The sequence below is a fragment of the Corvus hawaiiensis genome, chromosome 19 (assembly GCF_020740725.1).
Source record: "Corvus hawaiiensis isolate bCorHaw1 chromosome 19, bCorHaw1.pri.cur, whole genome shotgun sequence".
Classification (NCBI taxonomy): domain Eukaryota; kingdom Metazoa; phylum Chordata; class Aves; order Passeriformes; family Corvidae; genus Corvus; species Corvus hawaiiensis.
In genome coordinates, this window is record NC_063231.1 from 7,246,427 (window position 1) to 7,271,294 (window position 24,868).

Genomic DNA, 24,868 nt, shown 5'->3' on the forward strand with positions numbered 1-24,868 from the left:
GGTCCTCCTCTCTTTTCTTTTTAGTGAGGAAAATACACTTTCCTCAATTTTGAGAAAAAACAGTATTTTGGATAAAACAGATTATATATATCAAGCCATATTCCACAGTTTTCTGATCTAGAAGACAAAAATGAAGAGAGAAGTCAGATTCTCTCTTCAGGAGAAGATGGCATATGTTGATGACCTCGAGCCAGGTTTAAGAACTCTCCTCTGTTAGAACAGGGCAGGTTGGCTGAGACAAGGACAACTGAGAACAAAGCAAAACCAAAACCATGAAATAAAACCCACACAGGAAACACTGCTTCAAAATTTCTATATTATTTACTTTTAAGCAACAATCCAGCTTCGTGAAATTACAACACACACTTTAAAGGATGAGATTTTCACCTCATGGTCAAGCACCAGCATGATCATGCACAGCATTGAGTCAGTTGTAAAAAAAAAAAAAAATGCCCTGTAATTCTTAGTTATATAATCCACTCCACCTTTACTGAATAAAGTCTGAATCAGCCCCTTCCCAGCACTAGGCCAGGTGGCTCTGGTCATCAGCCCTCTATTTGGCACAGACCCTGTGTCATAGTAGTCCAGTATCAAGATTTATTTTGTTTTTAAAGGCAGCATGGTGTACATTAACCACTTAATGATTTATATGGCACAGCAGGGCACAAGGCATTTACCACATGCAGTCAATGAAGCCTTTTAGATCCCTAAATCCCACATGTGGAGGAGGAAGGGACTGCTCTTGCTGATTGTTTGCTGGCCTGGTTAACCAGGATTCTAGACCCTTGTAAAGCTAAGGGGTTCTAAAAAAAAAAAAAAAAATTCTCAGTACAAAAACCTTCTAAGCACACTTAGAACCAAGCTACTCTCCTTTGAATTACATTACAATACTTCATAAAGCTTTCCCTCAAGTCTATCACTAGAAAACACTCATGTCACTTCCAGTAGATCTGGGGGAAACACAGGACAGAAGTGGAAAAAACCCCTTGATTTCAAAAAAAGATGGAGTACATAAAGTGCTTCTCTTTAATGAAAGAAATTTGAGATGTACAGTCAGGCTCAAGTTGTGCAGTTCACAAGCATGGGGGAAAGAAAACAGACACGAGTTCAAAACAGTCAGGAAGGGAAAGGTTTAACCGAGGACTAGGCTGGACTTGCCACCGGGTGGATTTCTCCTGGAGGGTGCAGGTGCTGGTGCTACTGGGCTAGGAACAGGTGCAGCAGGCAGGGACTTTTCTTCACTCTGACCTGGGGCAGCTTCTACATCAGCCTCAGTGTTTTCTAGAAGAAAAGAAGCTTTTAAAGTGTTTGATGTGGATGATGAGAGCCAGATGTTCGGCTGGCTCAGATGGAAGCTCAGCTCCTGTCAGTTTTGTCCAGGGGTACAGACACACTCCAATGCTATCAACCACTGGCAGGGCAGACTCAGCCCTCAGAAGTGTTTCTCAGATCAAATCTGAGGCCTTACAGCTCAGTCTCAGGCGTTCAGCAAGAGCCACATTCACCCAGCTGTTATTAGGGGACACCAGCAATTCATCTTTGTTAATGACAAGCAGCTTAAGGCTTAAGTCTTGTACATATAATTAGTCAGCGTTGTGACTCTGGCATTGTCACTCGAGTTTGAGCAGGTGCTGGGAGTCACAGCAGCACCAGCAGGAGCTCAAACTGCATCCCCAATTTCCTAACTGGAGGGAAGAGGATCTGACACACTTCTGAGGCTTCACACAGGACACACCAGGGAGCAGCCATGCATGGGGAGGCTCTGATTGTACACTCCCTGGAGAGCACGTGAGAGTTTTATCTTAAATCCTTCTGAGCAACCACAAGCAAAGACAGGGCACAGAAGGAATTCTTCACAGGAAGCACTTTAGATACTTGAGCAAACTAATGTATCTGCTTTGACAATTGAGTACAGCAAGTACATCAGCATCTCACATTTTTACAGGTTAGCACGACCAGTTCTGAGCCAAAGGCCCAAATCAGCACCAAGTAGCCCCTGATATTGAGGGTGAAGATGAACCTCACCTGTTTTCAACAGACCCTTTTGTTTTATCTCATGCTCACTAATTCTGGGTTGGGAGAATTCAGGAAACTGCTGCACGTTCACCTTAAGCTTCATGATTTAGTAGATCTTGATCAAATTGCCTCCCCTAGCCTTCTCTTCAAACTGAACAGGCATAACTATTCCAATCTCCCCTCACAGAGCAGCCACTGCACCCCATCCTCTTCCCTGTCACCTCCACTACAACCCCCTGCTCTTCACGTGTCAAGGACTGCACACAATTCAAGGTATTACCATTGTTTACAGAAAAAAATGATGTCATTTTCCATCCTCTCCCTGATGAAATTCAGTATTTTGCTGGCACCTCCAAACACCTCAAAGAATTTCAAGGAGAAGGAGTTGAGGCAGATCCTGGGAGCACCACAGCACAGAGCTGAACATAAGGCTGCCATGGTTTAGTTTTTGGGGTTTTCTCCCCCCCTAGATTCATTACTTTACACTTGCTTACACAGGGATTATCCTGCCTACCTCATTTAGCTGAGTCCTTCTGACGGTGAGATTTTCCCACCATCAGCACAATTTGACTACTTCAAAGAGGTAATATCATCAACAAAATTGGAGACTTCACTGCTCATTACCTTTTCCAGGTCACAGACGAAGGCACTGAATAAAACCACTCCCAGCATCACCTTCCCTAGCTCATTTTTCCAACCTGAAAGGCAATTACTAAGTCCTACCCTTTGCCTCCTATTCCTCCTACCCCCAGCAGCAGCTTGTCTTACATCCTGTGTCAACTCAGTTTATTTTTTCCAATGCAAAATGTTATCAGAAACACCAAAACCCCACTTGTGTCCACTGAACCTCCCCATATTCATGCTTATTATAATCTCAAAGAACTCCAGCATCTGAGCATAGTCTGCATGCAATCAGGAATAATCACTACGGATTCTCTGCTGTGCTCACTAACCCAGCATAGCTGAAACAAACACTTAACACCACGTTTTAAGCCTGAAGCTCCTGTAGCTGCTGTGGCCCAGTGTCTGCTGACACAGCAAGTGCTGAATGTCCCTGCCTGGGGACAGTCCCAGCACTGTGCAAGATCCAGGCTCCACCTTCCTGTGGGTCGTGTACAGTCAGGCACTGCTGACACTCAATCGGGCACTGCCTAATTCTCCTTAGCTGCTCACATTCATTCAGCTCACACTGCCCCTGAATCACAGAAGAAACAAGAATTACCAGCACAGGAGGCTTTGGGGGAAGTTTCTGTAGCTCCCTGTGTAGCTGATAGACATTAGCACTTCCCACATAGTCAAAGTAAGTTTGCCAACCTGATGAGTGACGTGGTAAACCCAACAGGATCAGATAAAATATCAAAGCTCTTCCCTTCTCAGAAAGGGTCTAATCCCTGAAGCAGCTCCCTGCTGAGTACACTGCAAGCCACTGGGAACTCTGATGCCCAGAAAGGAACTACAGCTCCCAAAGAGGAAACAAGAGCCCTGCTATAAAAGAAATGGGTTTTTTACCCTAGACAGGCTTGATTAGTAAATATACACATTCCACCTGACACATGGAGGGGTGACACAGCCAGATGAGTGAGACTGGGCTCCATTGAGCTACAACACCCAAAGCTGTCAATGGTAGGAATTAATTTAACAATCCATCAGGACGTTTAGGTATCTACCACAGACACCTTCTGCAGGAGGCATTGATTTCTACTCCTTCCTGAGTACCATCAGCGAAAGTTTAACATTCAAACCTTTGCCTGCTATTTTTATTTCAGCTTGGCCACCTTCAAAAATTTAATATTCAGTCATGGCCACAACAGGAAACAACCCCAGTTACTTTCCATAACATTTGTTTTTTAACCACCTCCCAGCACAGATTTACCTGACCCTTGATAAGAACTTCCTTCACTGTCACTTGCCAGAAACAAACCAAAAGACAAATACAACACCTGTAGAAATGTGAACTTTTTTAAAAAGTCAGGAATACCACTCTGCACTCCAAGTTTCAGCCAGCTGTCCTGATGCCAGGCAGCCCTATTTCTGCTTCCTGGCATCCCAGTCCTTGTCACCTCCGTGCTGTTTGTGGGATCTCCTCTGCCCTGTGGGGAGCTGGTTTAAACAAGCACCAGGCAAAGCAGCAGCCCTTAGAGCAGTTTTCTTCTATTAGCAAACCACATCCTCCTACTCAAGGCATAAACTCTAGATGCCTACAGTGCTAATTAAGATCAGACAGACATGGGAAAGAAATCCTAGAGCCTGTACAGTTGCATTAGAAGCAGCCTGCTAGAGAGGCAACCCTTATTTTGCATACAGATACCACTCAGAGGTAGTGCAGAAGTTCTGGAAAAGCTTCCCCCCCTCCCAGCAAAAGTCTTTTCAGGACACGGAGGTGCTAATGGCCTCAGGGATGTCCCACCACTCTTAGGTGTTGAAAGTAGCACTTGGAAAGCAGCAGTCAACACACACACTCCTGTCATCAGGAAGTCAGCTATTCCTAAAGTGAATCTTGCAAAGGAGACATTTCCAGCCTCAGAGCTAGAAAAAGTACTTGAAGGGGAAATGCCTCTGTTTACAAGCGATTTGCAGTATGCAGATCAACTTCCTTGGCAGAAATCAGCATTTTAAAAGCAATAGGAAGTTAAGAGCTGGTTAATGCAGCTACTTCCAGAAGCAGTAGCTGGGTTTGATTCTTTCTGTCAATGTGGAGTTTGCTGTATGAGAAGACTGTGGGAAAGAAGGAAACTGCTAAACTAAAATCAATTATTTTGACTGTCCTATTTAATTACAAGCAACCCTAACAGCAATCTGGCCTTTCAATCACTGAACTCTTTGCAAAACAGTCTCCATCTTACCTTCTAGTACTCAGACACGTCTTGACACCAGCAGCTGCTGGCAAAATAAACCAACAGGACTGTTCTCCTTTTTACCCTGATGAGCAACAGCACTACACCATTTCCCTCCAAGCCCACACTCCACTGAAGCAGTTGGTCACGTTGTTTTGATGGATTCCAGTGACAATCCCAGGCTTCCTCTTTCCTAATAAATGACCATTTATAGATCCTACATCCTCTTCTACTGCAAAGCGACCTGCAAAAGGCTTTTACTAGAGGAGTCCAAGGGAGTTACTCACCAAAAATGTCACCACCAACATCTCCTCCCTAGAAAAGAGAAAGGAACATGTTACACCTCATGTCTCACAAAGCATTTTCCTATTCCATGGAGTGGATACTCCTGCATGGTGTGACCACTGGCACATGGTGTGACTGGGCACACTGCTCTATGTGGCACCACAGATGCAGGGAGGCACTTTTACAGCAGCAATGGGCTCTGGGTTCCAAGAGAGGGACAGAACCCAGAGTGGCACAGTGGGTTCTGCACTCATAATCTGCAGACTGAAATCATGGGTTTGTAAGCACCATTTCTGACAGATTGACTTATAACTTAACCAACTCTTTCTTTACCTAACATACTTCCAAAAGTTGAAACAGATATTGGAGTAATCCTGATGACACATGGCACATTTGTTATTCCCACAGTGAAGGACACAGGTGGGTATGAACACTTTATTGTACAGAGCATCCCACATCAGGCAGCACTGACAGGATCCAGAACATTCCCACTGCCCAGCAGGAAGGGCAAAAAAATTACTATGACAGCAACAAGCAAGAGTTGAGTGTCCTCTGCTTTCTACTGAGCAACTCTTTGCAACACTGAACATTTATCTGTTGGCAAGGCCAAGAGCATTTGTTCTGCCCAGGGTATTTAACTTCATTTGTGAAATACAGATCAGCTTTTTTGTTCCTGATGAAGCTTCCTTCACTACATAAACAGTTAAACATTCTTTGCATACTGAATCTGTTCACAGGCTGCAGCTTGACACAAAAATAGGGAGTTTCCCAGCAGCAGCCAAGGCTCCTCAATGGCATCAGGCTTATCAGCTTTTATAGATTTAACATTGCTAACTACACAGTGAAACTGCAGAAATTTGGATTAAAAAAAGCACAGAAACTGACACAAATGTATCACCTTAAGTCTCAGGCTGTTTGCAGCTGAATTACTGCATAAAAGTAAAGTATTCCACATGGGAAGAATCTGTTTGCAAAGCTGAGAACCACAGTATTCAAAACAATTTAGCAGAAAGTAGAATTAGACTAAACAGTTAAATTTATAGCAGAAAATATACCACAGAAAATAAACTCACTTATATTTGCTAAATTGAAACAAGACGTTTTTCGTAACAAAGAACAGTTTTGTGACTTAAAGCTACAATTAATAACAAAAATGGGCTGTGATGCTTGATGCCAATTACCAAAATAAAACCTATGATGAAAGGTGTCTGCTACAACATTTGAGATCAATTACTTACCTACCCAGTTCTTTTCAGAAAACCTACAGCTGGAGAGTTTTAAACAACAAGATTTCTTTTTTCCACTTTGTTCATGCAAACACAGGCTATCATACATTCCTAGGGACCTAAGTTCAGAGGAATTACTGGTTTTTTACTGAATTTACTGTGTTTCAAAAGAACCCTGTTTTTCCCATTAAATGTAGTCACACATCTAGCAAATTTCACTTAATTAACACCATTAACACTACAAATCATGCTCCATATTGCCACTAAGTAAGGAGTTTATATAGAAAATAACACACCTGATGCTATTATTAAAACAAAACAGGCATTGATGCTACTGAGGTAAGAATTTGCTGGGATGTGAAACCAAGTTCTTTGTCAGACCCACACAGAGTTTGCTGTAGTAACTATTGTTTGTGAGATGTTTAAACCCACAATTACACACAGAGCTGAAATCAGATTTCACACCACTTCATTACTGTCTCAGCAATGAGATGGGTAAAGAGCTCTACAAAGTGGTCCTTGTGAAAAATCCAGCCCTTCCTTCCTCAGCATACTGGAAGAGTACCAGACGGAAAGGGGAACCTTCAGGAAAAAACAGATTTGAGAGAAAGGCTTCAAATCCTACAATGCTTCCAACTGTGTGAACATCCGTGATAAATTAATCCCACACAGAGTGTGAATTGTCCATTATCAGGCTCTTTGTAGTCAAGTACTGACCTTGGGATCTACAAAGTCTCCACAGTTTGCCTCAGTTGAGTTTGTTCTTTGTGGTCCAGACGATTCACAGCTGTCTCTGGTTTCACCTGGCTTAGCCCCTACAAGCAGAGATTGATTCTAACCAGTTTGCAAGATAAACTTGACGTGAAAGCAGATCATAAATAGTCATAGATTTGGGTACACTGGGAGAGGTTTTTCTTTTAAATTACAGCTTTGCCATTCTAAAGAGTCCTGGTCCTTTAGATAATAACTCACAAATTACTGTCTTACAGCAGCACCCCATGCAGTGAGGGTGTCATTTAAACAGATGGAGTTTGGGATCCCAAGGCCACCCATACTGGCAGTGTTCTGCAGAAAGGGAAGCTTAATCCCAGCTGTGAAAACACGAGGATAAACTTCCTCTGAATAATCAAGACCAATTAGTGCTACTCCAAACAGTAAGACACAAGTCCACTTGTGTGACTTGGAGAAATTGCATCCAAAATACAATTCTCTGCTTGTAACATGCCCAACACTTGAATAAAATAAACCCTCCTGGAAGAAATTAATGAGAAATAAACAATCCCCTGCAAGCAGACATGATTTATAGCCCCAAAGTACCAAGCAGGAAGGGAACTCTGGTTTCCACACAGCCACCAGCAGCATCAGGCTAAGCCACAAAATGAATCAATACCCATCAGCAGATGTGGAAACAAAGCACTACAGCCTTACCTGATGCTTTAGCCCAGGAAGGTGGGTTCTCCTCAGGAGTTCCAAAGATGCTGGATGCCATTTTGTTCCTCCTCACGGGTTGTTCTTTGGGCTCGTCAAAGCCCAGGGAGAAGTTGGAGCCGCCGCCGGGAGGACGCAGCACTCTGCAGAGAGAGGCAGCTTTACACCCTGTGCCAGCCCCCAGCTGCACTCTCAGCACGTCAAACAGAGGCTCCAGCACATCACTTCAACTACCCAGGTAAGCTCCAGCCAGAATTCCATCCTGGCACTCTTATCTCCACTGCTCTTCAGTGGCACTTACAAAAATAAAATGCTCCCGCGCTCTACTTGTGCCCTTGTTCCACCCGGTGTCACAGCAAGGGCTGCTCCCATCAATCTGAGCCAAATAAAAAATAAAAATAACTATGTGGGCATGTCAAATTCCAGCTTTTTTAAGAGTACCCTGGGAAGGTTAATATTCATCTTCAAACTGGCTGCACAGCAAAGACTGAAGTTTGAATCAAAGGACTGGTTGCACCACTGATGGCTGGGGGCTGCAGCCTTTATTTAGATTTGTTTCCTCAGGAAAAAACCCTCAAATCTGCAGCATGCTGCTGGTCTAGAAGTAAAAAGTGAAATTAAACAGCTTGCAGTTGACTATTATTAGGAGAGACACGTGTACAAAGCTCCAGATATGTAACCTAAATCTAACAATCTGCTCTTAGACAGACACAAAAGAAGCCTGCTCAGTACTTCAAGAGCTTGACTGCAGTCTGCTTTCCAACCTGCAGAACCCAACCAAAATGAACAGCTGCAGCAGAACAAATCTTGAAACATAAACTCCTCCTGATCTTATTTTCATAAGCAAGAGATTCTGGGTTAGCTGGAGAAGCCAGACAAAAGCCAGGAGAATAAAACTGTGTGTGAGAACTTTCAAAACTCCCAGAGAGATGTGAGGACATCAACAGAACCTGGGGCTTCCTGGTCTTTAAAGACCTCCAGGGCTCCAAAATGAACACCAGGACAAACTAAGGATGGTGCACACTTCCTCTTCTTAGCAACTTAATCAATCAAAATTAGAACAGGAAACAGCACCCAGCTTGTTAATGCTCCAAACCTGGGAATTCAACACAAAGAGTGTGTCAAATTGTACAATTCACATCTTTGGAGAACTTGTGCCTGTTACATTCCAGCTGCAACACAAAAATGCTTCTCCATGCTACAGAGCTCAAACACCCCAATGGCAAGGGAAATTCCTAAAGGTGTGTGACATGGATATTTTCTTAACCAGAAAAATACTTTTCCTAACAAATTCTCTTACTAAGAATTACTAATGCTCAGCCGCTAATGGGAGGATCCCAGGAGACTGGAGAATGTGTTTTATTATGACTTGTTTTGTCTCCTTTCTGAATCAAGATGTGGTGTAATGGTCTTGAATCATTCCTTTATCTTTTTTTTTTCTGTGAGGAAACGTATAGAAGGTTTATTTTCTTAGTTATAGGTGTTGCAGTTACTAATCTGAAGAACAGTCTGTTCAAAGCAGGGCTTGTTCCCAAACCTTAGATCACCTCTTTTCACCAGAGCAGTGAAACCAGTACTCTCTTAAGGGCACAACAGTTTCCACTGACAGACTTAATGACATTAACAGAAAAGGCAACTGAAGGGGGGAAAAAAATCCATCACTCAAACTGTTAGAAAGGAATAATCGCTTTTACCAACCTCAGGTAAATGCTGACAGATTTTATTAGAAGCCTCTCACAGCATCAAATGCTGTAACCTGCTTTATGAAAGCCACGTTTAAACTACAAGCAATGACATGCTGTTAAAATTCCACCTCATGCCCAGTGATGTCCACCGAAAATCCACCCACAGCTCCAGGAAGAGCTCAGGTAAAAGGTTTAAAAACAAGCTTTGTAGAGGGTTGGGTTTTGGTTTTTTTTTTTTCTGCTTTAAAATACACTCTGAAAAACCAAAAGGGAACAGGAAGCATCCGCTTTGTCAGGCCACAACCTTAGAGAAAAAAGCCACGACAGTGTGGAAAACGACACGATCCTCTCCAGCTGTGACTCCCGAGACCGCGGGTGCCCGACCCAGCGCTGTGCATCTCCTCCAGACCAACCTGCCAAGTTTTCTTTGTTTCCAGACAGGCTCCGCTTCTCGCCCGCCCCCCCCCCCCCCACGCCCCTTCCAGCCCTGGGTCGCCCTCGGGAGCGGGGCCGCGGCCCGGGGAAGGGGCGACCCCGGTTCGAGCACCGGCAGCTCGCGGACCGAACGGGCCCCCCCGGGCAGAGCGGCGCGGGGCGGGCGGGGGGAGCGAGCAGCGCAGACAATGGAGCTCGCCCGGCCCCACCCAGCCCGCGGCGGCTCCGCGGGGCCGAGGGGCGCGGGGGCCGCGGCGATGTGGGGAAGGCAGGCAGGCGGAGGGGCGCGGTGCCCCCCGCCCCCGCGCCGTGGCTGCGCGGCGAGGCGGGGAGTCGCCTCCCTTCTTTGTTCGGCGCCGGCGGCGGGGCCGCACCGAGCGGCCCGGGCGGGTCTCGGCAGCTCCCGCACCTTCCTCCCCCCGGCACGGCGCGGCCCCAGGATGCCCCCGTAGCCCATCCGGGTGGGCGCGGCCGCCCCCGCCCCCGGCCGACCCGCCCGGGAGAGGCCGGGAGGAACCGCACACCCACAGCCCCGGCCCGGCCGGAGCCTCCGCCCCAGCACCACGCCCCAGCACCGCTCCGGACATGCCCTCCCCGGGACCCCCAGACCCACCGCCCTCTGGGTCCCAGCGGCCCTCTAGAGCCCCGCAGACCTGGAGCTGTTCCTGCCATTGGGGTCCATGCCCGAAAACGTGGCCGTGGTGGTCATGGCGGAGGGGCCGGACCGAGGGAAGGGCTCTGTACAGTGAGGACCCGAGGGACGGAACTGCTCCCGCTACCGGACCTTACCGCTGCCGGTGACAACTGCAGCCGCCGCCCGCACCCCCGCGCCTTTTATACGCACCGCAAGCCCATCCCACCTCCGGCCTCCTCATTGGCCGGTTCAAATGAAGTCGCGAAATCCTATTGGACAGCGCCCTGCCACTCTCCCACTTGCCCCGCCTCGCTGTCTATTCCGAGGCGCCTTTGCCTCACCGCTGAGAGCCCATTGGTGAAGCACTACGTCTGCTCTGCGGTGACTGGCTGTGGGCGGTGCCGCCCCTTGCTGCTGATTGGCGGGAGCGCTGTCGCTCACCGCCGGCGAGCTGTGATTGGCTCAGGCGCACCTGAGGCCAGACAAAAGTCCCCGCGGCGCTCCCACTCTGAGGGGCCCCGGGAGGGGCTGGGCCGTGCGGGAGGCTGTGCGGGAGCTTGTGCTGCCCCATCGCTGGCTCCGTGACCTCCTGCATGGCTCCTCTCCTCACAGACACCGCTCAGGGCACACCACCAAAGCGGCCATGGTGCCACCAAACCCACCCCTGGCATCCCCTTGGCCGCGCAAGGCCCGGCTCCCTCACACTCATTGCCATGCCCGGCCTGTGCAAGCCCTGCAGGTGCCTCAGAGGTGTCACGGAGCAGCTCCAAGGTACGGGGATGAACCGCACCGAGGCCATCGCGGTGCGGGAGGTGTTGGCACAAGGCTGCTGTGGCCTTGGAGGTTGAATCCGACGAGGGCTGAGACACAGCCAAGGGCCTGCAGGGCCACAGGCCTGGTGAGGAACGCCCAACAACTCAAAAATCACGGCAGAATAAAATAATTTGCAATATCGGTGTATTATTTTGGATTATTGCATGAAAACTGAGTTCCAGCACGGCTATTGTAGCTGGAGTACAAGGCCCAGCGACGCTGCTCACCTGGCTGTCAAAAGCACAAGGCTGCACATTTTGGGTTGTACATCTCCCACCAAGGCCAGCACAAAACTCACAGCACTGGGTTTAAATCACATGTTGGCTGCTGACCTGTCTGTCACATCCACCTTTGATTTGGTGACTGGGAGCTTCCCTGCAACTTCCACAGACACAGATGCTTCCCTGATCACAACTTTTACTCTAAAACCTATGCATCAGCAACATTATTGCAATTAGCACTTGCGTAAAGTAGGAAGAAAGGGGAAAGAAAACCCATCTGTGCCAGCCACCCCTCCCAGTTTCCACCAACAACAGCCCCAAAACGCTTTCTAGATAAAGGTATTTCTTTTTGGTCTGGAGAACACATGGATTGTGTTACATCCCTCTATGCACAACATGAGTTGTCCAGCATCTGAATTAACACCAGCCTTAAAATTAACACAGATCAGGAAAGAGAAGAACTGTTAAATATACACAAAGAGGACCAGTGTTTTACTTTTGCTAATCTAGGATCCATTAAAAAAAAAATCCTGGGTTTTTTTTTAATTTAAAAAGCTCCAACCACTATTTAGATCCCCAGGGAATTCTCTGTTGCATCACATCTTTTTAGTGGCAGATTAAAGGGAATTTTTAAGTAACATGACACAGTTGTTTTAATTCTATTATCCCTTAGGCTTGGGCATTAAGAAGTCAAATGATGCCTACCTGCACACAGGTAACCATCTGCTCTCTCAGGAACTTGCAGAAGTATTTTGTAATCTAGATGCTTCTTATTCAAACCCACAGGATTTGACTCTTTAATTTGTACCCCTGAGACACACACAGAGCCATTTTTTAAAGTCAAGATGACGAAAAACCCATTCCCTATGACAAAGCCAGTTTTAACATGGAGCTTTAGAATTCTAAACTGTGTTTCCAAGGGGCCCCACTGATCTCTCACAGGCCTGGCTGCAGGGTAGCCCTTAAATAAAAGCTGCTTTTCTGACTATTCATCCACTGTAAGATGAAGGGGTTTATGAAGACGGCTACAGAAACTGGGCTTACAATCCATCTCAGGAAGATGACATTTGACTAGAACAATTCTCAGCAGCTGTCTGGAAGACTCAGACACCAAACAATTCCACCTGTTGTTGAAATTCCACCAGCAAGGAATGCACAAAGCATCTGGAAGTCTCAACAAGACTCCAGGAAATGCAAGGGTTAGGCAAGGAGAGATACCATTGGTTTGAGAAAAGCCTCAGCTTGGTCATCCTTCTGTGACCAAAGGTTTCTTCATTCCAGTCTCTGCTACTTATGGCTGTCACAGAGAGCATTCCTTCTTTATTCCAAGCACATGGCACAAAAAAAAAGAGGGTCTGACTCAGTCTTCTCTTGACCTGTTTCACTCACAGCTGAAGATAAAGTGCCAGCTAATAAACAATCCTTGCCACAGCTGGATTTGCCGCTGTCAGATTTTTGCATCTGGAGTGATGCACAGAGGAGGTTCAGTGGAACGTGGTATCCTACAGATCCAATGGTTTGTCCTACAGAGCTGATGCTGTTGTTTGCAAGAGTTGTAAAAGTTGCTCTGGTACCTCTCAACATCTTCAGGAAACGTTCCCAACAGTCTGTCACTGCTTGGGGAAGGGGATTGCACCACAGTGCCAGGACTCCTCTCAGAGCTGCAGATGTAGCTCTGAACAACACGAAAAGCAGAGTGGCCAACTCACACTGCTGTTCCTGTCTGGGCATCCAACACCACCAAGCCTGGTCATGGTCAAAGTGTTCCTCCTTAGTGGGAAAAAGCAGGGATTGCTGGAAGGGGAAGTCAGTGTCCCATTTTTGTTTTGTTTCAGTTTTCTTAAACAGTGAGGTTTTCTTACTCAAGTGGGAAGTTTTCTTACTGAAGTGGGATTCAAGTCTTGATCCTTCAAGAGCCTTTGCAGGGCATCGGATGTGCTTTGATGGGATCCATGGACTGGGTGCTGGAAGGGGGAGATCTAAGCCACCAAAACCAGCACAAAATTCACCACAAAGGGTATCCCTTGCATCCATGTTTCCCTGAAGAATATCCCTTTCCAAAGGAGAAACTCTGTTTGCTAGTTGGGCTTCCACAACCTTAGCCTTTCCCCAGTGCTCCAAAGTCATCCTCATACTGGGATTGTTTAAACCTACAGCTCTTCCCACAGTGCCCATTCCCACTGCAGCTCCTCACTGACTCACACACATCCCTTGTCCTTCTCCAGCACCTGCTGACCTTCCCTCCTGGGATCTCTGCTGACACCCAGCCAGTCCTTTCACAGCACCACCACCCCACCTCACCCCTCCCATGTAAACTGAAATCCTTCTGGGATTAGGGAAAACTCTTCCCTTAAAGGGACTTCAACCATTCTATGAACACCGGGTGGGGCTCCCGGCACCTCCATGTTACAGTAAGATCACCATCCCATGCTGCTAGGGGAGAAACCAGGAAACCCCAGTAATTAAGCATCTTGGAAGTCAATCAAAAACTGAGAACAGGGATCAAAATTCCATCTTCCACTTATCCTCACACTCCTACGTCCCAATCACCCAGGAAAAGTGCTGTACCACCAATTCCTTCTGCCCCTAAGTACTAAAAAGCAAGACAAACTACAGGATTGATTATTCCCTACCAGAACACATTGTTTGGAAACTCATTGCAGGCAGAATGAACAAACCTCAATAAACCAGTGAGTTAAATGCATTATGATGGTAATATAATTAATAATAATCCAAGTTATTTAAATTTTTTAGATTAGTACTCTGTAAGAGTCCATCACAGCAGCTGACACACATGTAATGAGAAGAGGCCACTACCTAGAATTCTAAGAAAAATACTCAGATTTATTGTTCACATGACGACCAAGGAGGCATCTTGTCATTTTTAGCTTTGAAAACAAATTGCTATTCCTTAGAAATTCAGTTATTTCCAGCTGGCTGAAGCCTAGGAAGTCTCCTCTCTTTGAGCGGGTCACATTATGCCTTTTCATTAATGTTGCAGTAAGAGACACAATAGAACCAGCATCCACCAGGCAAATGACAGCACTTAGTTACATTGACTCGGAAGTAATGAAGTGAAGGTGCTAGAAAGGAAAATTCCTGCTGAAAAATCATCTCCCTTTGACCTTAACCCTTGCAGAGATGGTGTCTCTGTTCTGATATTGCAGTTATCTTGAAGCAACAATTACCTTAGTGTTACTTCAGGGATTTTTCTTTTGTTAAAAACACCTCCGTACGCCAGTACAAGAATCTCTCTCATGTTACCACTTGGAGTATTTCCTTACAGTCCTGGCAGCTTGGAAGATTCCATGTCAGAGCAGCCTTGCACTGCTGAACCCCTGTTCAACCAGCACCTCAGGCCAGTTAACACTGACCCCCACAAGAGCCCCCTGGGGTGGGTGTGATCCCCACTGTGCAGATACACCAAGGCACTGGTTTTCAGGTGTCAGCCACCCAAAGCAGCTGTGATTTCAATCTGTCATTATCTCCCCTGCACATGAATAAAAATGCCTTACTTAAGGTACCTGACACCATTTTGGTTACCTATTTTTAAGTAACTGGTCATGTCCATAACTAATTTGAGGGACTAAAACCCCAGCAGAGGCTGAAGGCAGGGTCCAGCCATCTCCCAGAACTCACCGGGGACTGGATCCAATTATGACTTACTCCATCTTTTTTCATTTAAAAACCATGGGAGAAATATTAACTAAATTGCATGGCAATCACTTTAGAACACATTATTTGAAAATTGTGGATAATAATATAATTTTCCCAGGCTCTTGAAAGATCCCAGCTGCTTAACAAAGCATGAATAACTTACCTCCCAACTAGCCTGACAAGATCTCTTTGCCCAGTTGTCCTCCGACACGTGGACTCCCAGAAGTCCATGTGGCTACCACTGTAAACCTGCGAACTGCCACAAACCAAGCCAAGCAGCAAAGGGAACTCCAAATAAGTTGATCCAAATTGTCCATATCCCTGTACTCCATACCACTTCCAAATTCTCACCCCCAGCAGCAGCTTCCTTAGCTAAGAGGTAGTCACAGTAAAACCACTGAGGGGTCCAGCAATCAGGAATCCACAGGTGAATCTGTAGCACCAGAGGAGTACAGACAAAAACAAGTTCTGACATAAAGAGAGTATTTGCATGACCATGGAGGAAGAGTGCTAATTTTTTTTTTTTAAGGACAGTATTTCTGCATTACTGTTACACAAATGTGTTATGCATCAGAACCAGAATCAGAAATCAGCCCACTTCAGTTTGCTACACTAACAGAAATTCAGCTTCTGAGGCTCTTGAGGAACTACGTCCCTGAAGTTCTTTGAGATGTTTTCATGATTAGATTAAAAAACCAAGAAACTGTCTCAGAAAAGACCATTTTATCAGTTTTTGGCTGCAGTCACCACCTAACATAACAAACACCATTCAGCATTGTTAGAAGAATCATTTCAGGAACATGCGCAAGCCCAGGTAACAGCAAAAGATGTGAAAAATGGAGGAATGTAGGTGAATGCTGCACGTAAGTTCATGACAGATGAAGTAACACTTGACTAATTCGGGAAATGAAGACATTACTTTTAAAAGCTCTTCAGTACCTGTCACTTCATTTCTGTTGCCTCAGGAAATAAAAAGTAAAAGGCAAGATACAACAGGGAGCTTTGAGCTTCACAATCTTAAGTTGAGCTGAAAAAAAAATTGTATTTAAGGAGACCTCACCCTTTCTTCAGAAACTAAAGCAAGTCCAAACACCTTTTTGGGCCAAACAAGATAAAGATAGCTTTCTCCTGAAAAAAGTCTTGGCATGACATCAAGTTGAAAGAATTTTATACACTGATATCAGAAGTTTAGCCATCTTAAAAGCCAGAGATCCTAAAGCCAAAGAGCAATGTATTCCATGTGTAACCTAGGAAATATGTTGAAATATATTCCCCCACCGCCCTCTTTTTTTCTTCAAAGTAGTTTTTTCTAGGCCTTTTAGAGTTTGGCTATGCATACATTTGTTCACAAGAGGGAATTTCAATCCTGCAAAACACCACAGAAGTCTACAAGATACATCCCAGAATGAGAAGTAATCTGCTTAGCAGTAGCATTTCCTTGAATCAAAACAGAGGCACAGTAGATTACATTCTTCAGCTACAGAGTCAAAAGCAACTGCAAAAACAGATGTTAATTTTCCCTGTATCTCCATTAGATGTAACTAATGTAGCATCAAATGTGTTATTCCTGACAGAAGACAAACAGATCACAACTCATCAGCTAAATGCACACACCCATCATTCTGCCACAGAACTTTCAGCTCAAGCAGGCCCCACATGTAATAATCATTCCTTGAATTAACTGTTACAAAAAATACCACCAAAGCGTGGCCTCTTCTAACAAATTAATACCTAAAAGAGCATTAACTTACTGCAAACACTACAAAATATCAGAACATTCCTAGGACATCAGAGAATAACATGGGCTGTGGGTTTGACAGGTGTATAATCTTCCACGAACGTCCATGGATTTCACTGCAACCTCTAAACTTCCCCCAAGAAGTTCCCCAAGAACTCGAGAACTGTGGAAAAGACTTGTGAAAAACACCGCCATCACTGTATCTCCCTTCAGTACTTCCAGCCTCTTCCCCTCTTCCAAGCAGAACAGCAGAGTGGGGTAAAGCAGAGCTTGGAACCTCCACCACCATAGCTAAATACACCCAAAAACAGAACTCAATTTTTTATTTTTGCTTTACATTTCCAAGCATCTCCCATTTGATACCATGGTAAACTGAATGGTTAATGAAATTATTTGCTCTCTTTAACTTAATGTTTACATCAATAAGCATTCAAATACAGAGTCTTACTGCAACAACAATATTGATGCTTGTATTAAAGACTGACAAAAAGAGCTCAACCCAAAGGCATTACTAAGTAGTTCAGTATTTTGCAGTTTGCCTAATCAAACAGTTTTGGCTTAGCAGAGCATTCACCAAAAAAAAAAAAAAGAAAAGAAAAGAAAAAAAAAAAGAAATCAAAGTAAGAGAAAATTGACTTCTATTTCCAGTTCAACTGCTGACTGACAGGTCTCAAGGAAGCCTTTCATTTTCCAACAGTCTTCTGCCTAGACAAGGGGGATTATGCTTACTTACCACAGAGAAAGCTGAGATTTGAGAGGCATAAAGTGCTGCAGAGAAAGAAATACAGGTGCTGAGTACTATTACTCCGCAGAAAAAGAAAGAAAGCTGGTTATTTTAAACAAGAAGTTTATTTAAACAACAAGACGTTTTACTTGAAGGGAAACTATCTAGGATTTTTTTTTTGCCTTTTTTTTTTTAAAGAGTAATTTACCCCTACTTAGACAGAGATTGCTCTACATGTAACAGCTACGTACAAAAAAGTTATAAAATTGCCCTTGGTTTTACAATGATAAAAGAAAAACATTGAAATTATCCAATCAAACAAGGTATGCAAGGTTTTTGTTTTGAACAGTGAGAGCAAAATAACTTACTGGAATATAAAGATAACTCGGTTTATTCTGTGATTCTGTAAAAGTAGAAGGAGCATGCCACTAACGGAGAGAGGGGCATTTTCACAGAACCAGTTTGTTTTCCCACCCCATCTCCATTAAATGTTGATCAAAACATACCATTGGCCATTTAGTTAAAAAAAAATATGCATTATGTCTGTGCACATCACCAGTTACTTTATGTACAATAAAAGGAATAGGAAAAAAAAATCAGAGAGAAGAGAGAAAACTATACTGCAGTAGTCAGGATGTGGCTGAACCAAGTCTCATTTTTCTAATTGTGAAGTGTCGCCTGTGGTAGCACAGTTCTGGAGAGGAAAGTAGCAGGATCTTTTTTGTGTGTTTGTTTTAGTAAACTCCTCCTGTTTGCTGCTGGAACACATCAATTGTATCTTCATCCTCCATTTCCAACTACAGCAGAAAAAAGAAAAAAGGGCTTTCAACTCTTCTCACATCTCTACAGCAGCCTGGGTTGTTCTTACAGTTCCTGACTTTTTATGTTTACTTGCTATGCAACTTAACTAGAGCAGCCCCACTCCCCTCCACCACCATCCCTTTGTACATTTAACAAAACTCACTAACTCAAAAGCAAAGAAACATCACAGAAAAAAAATGCCAATTGATAACTGTTGACCTAGAACAAATTCCAGTACTAACTTCAGGGTACACTGTGTGACTCCTAAGAAATAGATTTATAATATTTCATTTCTGTTGCCTGCTTTGCCATTGCACCTTTGTTCTCCTATTTACTCCCTCCGTTTACCTTAGAACATTGCCACAATTCCACTTGGCTGCTGCTGCTCAAATGGCTACAGCCCTGGGGAAGCAGACTGGAATTAAGGCCTCTGCCCAACCAGGCAGTAAAACCAAGAATCGTCAAGCACAAAAAAATTAAAAACACTTTGCATGTAACCATGTAACAAACTGCCAGTGAGGAGCAGAATACTTCATTAATATAATTCTCTTTTTTCACCCTAATTTTTACAGTTGATATTCCTGGGATGTTAATGGCACCTACTGACAAAATCTGTACCAAAACTGAAGGAACTGCTGTAACTAATGCAAGTTATATTTCTAAACAGACTCAGCTGCTGCTCAGGAAATCAAACTGGTCTATGCCATTGACCACAGATATAAACAGACTGATCTGAGCTTCAGGAAAACATGGCTGGAGAGAAAAATCATCCTGTTGCCTGAATTATCAGTTTTCCAAGTTAAAAAGTTACACAGATTGGGGCCATAAGACACACAATCTTTGAAGCAACAGCTTAGAAAATTCAGAACTAAAAACTAAAGTCCATTATTTCATAACAAGTGGTTCTGAAGAGCAGATAAAACTATCACTTGGTCAAGCTGATTAAACACAGCTCCATGAAGCAGGACAGAAAAATGCTCCACAGCCACAGGGAACCATTCTGTTCTTGGAATGGCCTTCATTCAACTACTTACAGACAACCCAAACTTCACCATATTCATTAATTTTATGCTGCCGAAACAGCTTCAAATTACAAACAGAAAAGTACTTTTGTATTACAAATGCAAGCTTGCAAACAGGATCTCTGATAACATCCTGGCAAGCTTTTATATAAAAAATAAAGCCATTGCTTCAAGAAAAACTCAATTCTTAACTTACCATCCTTATCTCAGAGCCATGACCTAATAAAGTGAAAGTTTTACAGGACTCACCATCTGTACACTGTACTTAATTTTTTTGTTTTATTACTACAGTGATACAGATTTATTATTCAAAACCCTAAATAAAGTCCTGGATTCTATTTCTAATAATCTCAAACTAGTTACACCAAAATAATGATTAAAAAAATCCAGTTCTATCAGTAATATACACATTTACATAAGTATTTGATAGGAAACAGAAGCATCAACTCCTGCAGTGAATTTCAAGTAGTTCTTTTGCCTTGCTTGTGCTGTTTACCTGTGCAGGTGTGTCTGTTTCATTAATTGGCTGCCCATCGAACCGGAATCTGATTTGCCTCATTGACAACCCCTGGACAAAGAGAAGCAACACAAAGGGAAATAAATCTGGTGTCAAAGTACTCAGTAGTTTACTCTTGAACTTGTCACTGAATTGCAGCACCATCATTAAAAGCCACCATTATGCAGGACAGAGATTCTGTTCTCCCCTCATGCCCTGACTTTTAGGCATTTCACTCCAAATCCCTGCAATCTGTTTTGTATTAAACATTGCATTGTGTCCAACAACTCGTGAGAAGCAACAGTGCCCCCACTGACTGAGTTAAAATAAAGCCATTTCTGCTACACCCCAAAGGCCAGCAGGTATATTGTGCTTTTGAGTAATTCACTTAAAAACTAGGTGCAATGCTCTAGGTAACATGAACAGTGATACTCAATACTTCTTTTTGATCTTCTCCAAAGAAAAAGGTATTCTGAAATATTTCTTCCAGAAATGCAACAACAAAATTAAGTCTTCAGCAGCAAAGATCAAGCAATGGGAACTTTTTGACCTCCAATTCCTATTATCAAGAAATCAATGTATCAAAGTTTTTCCGTGCACAGATGGAAAAAATGAAGGAATTTTCTACTTCCACAAATTACCCAGCAGTATTCTAGATAAGCATTTCTACCACACAACACTCATTTTGCTGGCCTCTTCCATCCCTAGAAGAACATCTCTCATTCTCACCTGAGCCAACAGACTGAAAAAAGTAACTTGGGAGTAACAAACAACCTCTCCGACTGATAACATCAGCTCCAAAATCACCAGTGAGTTTTCCAAGGTATTTTATAGCACCCCACATTCTGCAAGGGCATGTCAGTGACATTTGGGGATACAAACTTCCTTTCCAGTTCTATCCATTCTCTCCAGAGTATCTAAATAGCCAAGAAGCCCAGTCTGGTTTTGAAGCCAATCCAATGGATTGCAGCGTCGAGCTTTGGCATCTCTGAGTTAGAAGAGAAGCCTTCATTCAGCCTGGCAAGAGCGGATGTCACACACAACAGAAAACAATGTAGTAATTATTTCTGAGGAGTAGATTTGTCAGGAAAAATATTTTAATAAATGTGAGTAAACTTTTTTTTTTTAATTAACTTTACAGTTCACAGCAAAATGTCTTCTCCAGCATGACCAAGACACTGCAGTGTTCACTCAGAACATCATCTGGTCTAAGGAAACTGTGTGGCTCAGTCTCATGGCAGCAACACATTTCTGCACAGCAACATTTGGTTTGAGCCCTTTTCTGTGACACTGTGTTTCTTAAAACACGTATTTCCTATTCCCAGTGTGTTGGTTTTTTCCAGGTTCATGACAACTTTATGAACTAAATAAATGTTAGTTGAAAACATACTGAAAAACTGTACTTTGGTGAGCTTAGTGCCCACAAAACATGAAGTATGGTCCATGGATGATTTTTTCACCATTTAAAATAATCACAAAATACTCTTGATCTTCTCAACAGATCACTCAAGTTTAGCTACTTCCATTTTAAATCTACTACACACAACAGATGATTATCATCCTTTATAACTGCTAAGTTCTCTACCACCTCTCCAAAATTAAATCTAAAGTCCACAGTTTAAGGATTTAAGCTGGGGTGTACCTAGTTAGGTAAATAAATACATGAATAAAATCTAACTTTTAGAGACATGCAATACAAATGTTTTTAAGCAAAATTTCAGAAGTAAGCACCTAAGAAATAAAATTTAAAGACAAATCCACCTCCATAAAAATATTCTTTGGATACTTACTGCTTACAACTGAGATCAGAAAAAAAGTCTCCCATTCTCAAGATTTACTGATTTTTCCCCTCCAATCTGGGGGTTTTTTGCTGGCTTTGATTTTGTTTTCCTTTAAGCAGAGTAAACATTTTGGCAATCTAAGACAACTTAGTATGTTATTTTTGTTTGTTTCAGAGTAACTAGAAATGAATGATACTTTTAAAATCTTATTTCCCAGGACTTTATAGACAAATAACTAATCCTCAAACTCCCTGAATGCCAGATATAACTGCACTCTATGACTGGAAAAAGCAACATAGTGATTTGCAAAATGTAACAAGAGTTTGTATGACTGAGGCAGGAAAAACAAACTCACAGCTTCCAACACTCACAAATTTCTCCTCCGAACACTCATACAAGAACATATTCATATGTTCAGTAAGAGCTGATTTTTCCTGTCTTTACTTCTATTCTGTTGTGGCACAGAGTAAACTGAAGAGGTTTTACTACTCTCTGTGTGATTTACAGGGTTTTTTTTCCTGGTAATGAAATAGTTGCTCCAATATGTTATACTGACTTTATTGTAGTAATAGTAAAACTGAATATTTGTGTTTAAAAAATTAAAAATTCACGAATTCTAAACACTTTTGTAGAGCTAGAACTTTTTAAAGACAGACAGTAATTTAAAAAAATCATGGATAACAAAGACAAAATTTCCCCGATCAGATGTTTCAGAAGGAAGAGTTCCATAGCTCTACTCAAACAGGTGGTTTTAAAACTTGCAATAGCTGCTTGCAGCCTCACAGACTGGCTGCAGCTGCCACCACATCAGCAAATACAGGGGATTTGTCTCTCAGAAGATTCATTTGTCAACCAGGCCACAAGAGGAAAAACAAAGCTCATCATTAAATGTACAAGCTCCTTCTCAAGGCAACTTCTCATCTCACTACAATTAAGCTAATAAATCAGAAGTCAATGACCAGTCCAGGGAGTTACTCAGAGCTGTAAAAATCCCTGATTATCACTCAACTCTCTGTCCCCCAAGTTCATCCCAAACCCACCCTTTCCACACTAGTATTTCTGAGCAGTAGAGCTGCAGGTACCTCCCAGAAGCCTCCACCTATAAATGCAGATTTCACACATGACAACAGATCTTTATTTCACCCGTTTCCTGTCACAACCTTCTCAGTCCTCCCTGTAACAAACCCCAAGGACAATACAATTCCCACAGCACAATTAGTTTCTGTTCAACGTCTAACATTTTGCATATTTACTTAAGTTTTAAGACTTTAACTGTCTTCCTCTATCCCTGTGGAGAGCAGTTCTCCCCCAGACACCGTTTTCCTGAGATCATACCTGTCGTTCACAATAGGCTTTCATTAGTTTACTAAGTGGTGTGTGCCTCTTAATCTTAAACTGCACCACAGACCCATCTTGCCCTGCCACCTTCAGATTAATGTGGTCATTGTTTTCAGTCTTCACTCCTTCCTGTGGAGGAAATAAAAGAAAAAAAAAATAACCAACACTTTGTAAAAAAAGGTATGAAACAAGAAGTTAACATTTTACCAAAGTGCAACAGGTTATTAATAAGGAGGAAATAAAGATGTTATAGCTATTTACTGACTGGAAACCTTGAATTAGGGAATAAAGGTCAGTACTTTTCAGTTGAAAATTTAAAGAAAAAAGCCACATACAAAAAAAAAAAAATCTGATATTAGCTGTCATCCTACAGACTGGAAATTTAGCAATGAAGAATTACCAGGCCAGGCGTTCAAAACAGATGTTAAAAAAAAAAAAAAAAAAAGTTATTTCTATCAAAAGCAAAACAATGTGCAACACCAGTGCTCCCTCGGAAAGAAATTAAGTTACTTATGTTATAACTATGATCTGTTATATCTGATTTGTATTATAATAACTGTGATCCCAACCAGCACCAAGGCTCTTTCTCATTGCATCTCAAACTTTCTCCTACCGTTTGACGTACTTATTAAAAAAACTTTACAGATACTTTAAAGGGCTATATTTGAAATGGTGATAAAACCTGAAGCGGCCCAAGTCGTCTTCTTCAGAAAACGTTTAAAAAAAACCCACATCAAGCAGCCCGACCCTCTCGGAGCGGAAAACTGCGGAGGATCAACTTCCAGCTCGGTCCCTCGTGTTCTGGCCGGCCTCAGGGCAGAGGGACGGGGATCGGGGCTGTCCCGCTCCGGGGGTGCCCGGCACCCCCATCTCAGCTTTGTTTTCCCTCTTTTCTGGGAGCCGGGTCCCGCCATGTGTCAGCCCGCGCGCGGCCCCGCGCCCTCCGCCACTTCGAACTCGGTTTAAAAATCGTGTGGGGGAGGCAAAAAAAGGAAGGAGGGGGAGGGAGAAGAGAAAAAAAAAAAAAAAAAAAAAAATCTACCCCGAAAAAAAAAAAAAAAAAATCCAACCCCCCGGCGGCGGCCGCTGTTAATTCCTGCCGTGCGGAGCGGAGCCCCCGCGGCTCCCCCGGCCCCGAGTGGGGCCAGAGGCGGCACAAAGGGGCCGCAGCCGTGAGGGGACCGCGAGGGCAGCGGCTGCCGAGGCGGCCGGCGGGGATGCTGCGGCCGCGGAGGAGGAGGAAGGCAGCAACAACCGCCTCCAGACCTGCCTCTCTCCCCGCGGAGGGCGGGAAGGCGGCCCGGGCTCGCCCCCCCTCTCCCCGGGGATCCCCCGCCCGCCCCGGGAGCCGCGGCCTCGGCCCCCCCCACCCGCGCAGGAAAATGGCGCGCAAAGGCGGCGCGGGGGCTGCGGGCCGGGGCCGCCGCCTGAGGGGCCGAGCGCGGCGGCGGGAACTGCGGAGCGCGCCGGCCTCACCTTGGGCTTCTCGTCGGCCATGGCGAGTCGGCGATGCGGGGGCGGCTCGGAGCGCGCACAAAGGGGGGGCAGAGCCGGCCGAGCGCGGCGGAGAGAGGGAGAGAGAGGGACACAGAGAGAGGGGAAGGCGGGGGGGCCGGGAGCGCGCACGCACAGCCGCGGGGCCGCGCCTTGCCCCGTGCGTGCGCGCACCCGCCGCGCTTCCCCCTCCCCCCCGGGCGCGTTCCCGCCGCCCATTGGGCCCCGGCGCGCGGGGAG

General features: G+C 44.3%; 2 protein-coding genes across 2 annotated transcripts; both read right to left on the minus strand.

Moving 5' to 3' along the window:
• Positions 1-302: 302 nt before the first annotated feature.
• JPT1 (Jupiter microtubule associated homolog 1) lies at positions 303-10,736 on the minus strand. Its single transcript, XM_048323518.1, has 5 exons — positions 10,563-10,736; positions 7,790-7,932; positions 7,079-7,176; positions 5,138-5,165; positions 303-1,281 (listed from the first exon to the last, which is right to left on the minus strand). Exons 1-5 carry the CDS (start codon positions 10,616-10,618, stop codon positions 1,133-1,135), a joined length of 474 nt encoding a protein of 157 aa, XP_048179475.1. The 5' UTR covers positions 10,619-10,736; the 3' UTR covers positions 303-1,132.
• A 6,542-nt stretch (positions 10,737-17,278) lies between these two features.
• SUMO2 (small ubiquitin like modifier 2) lies at positions 17,279-24,799 on the minus strand. Its single transcript, XM_048323785.1, has 4 exons — positions 24,611-24,799; positions 23,132-23,263; positions 20,016-20,087; positions 17,279-18,493 (listed from the first exon to the last, which is right to left on the minus strand). The coding sequence occupies exons 1-4, from the start codon at positions 24,629-24,631 to the stop codon at positions 18,431-18,433; spliced, it is 288 nt and encodes a 95-aa protein (XP_048179742.1). The 5' UTR covers positions 24,632-24,799; the 3' UTR covers positions 17,279-18,430.
• Between the last annotated feature and the right edge of the window lie 69 nt (positions 24,800-24,868).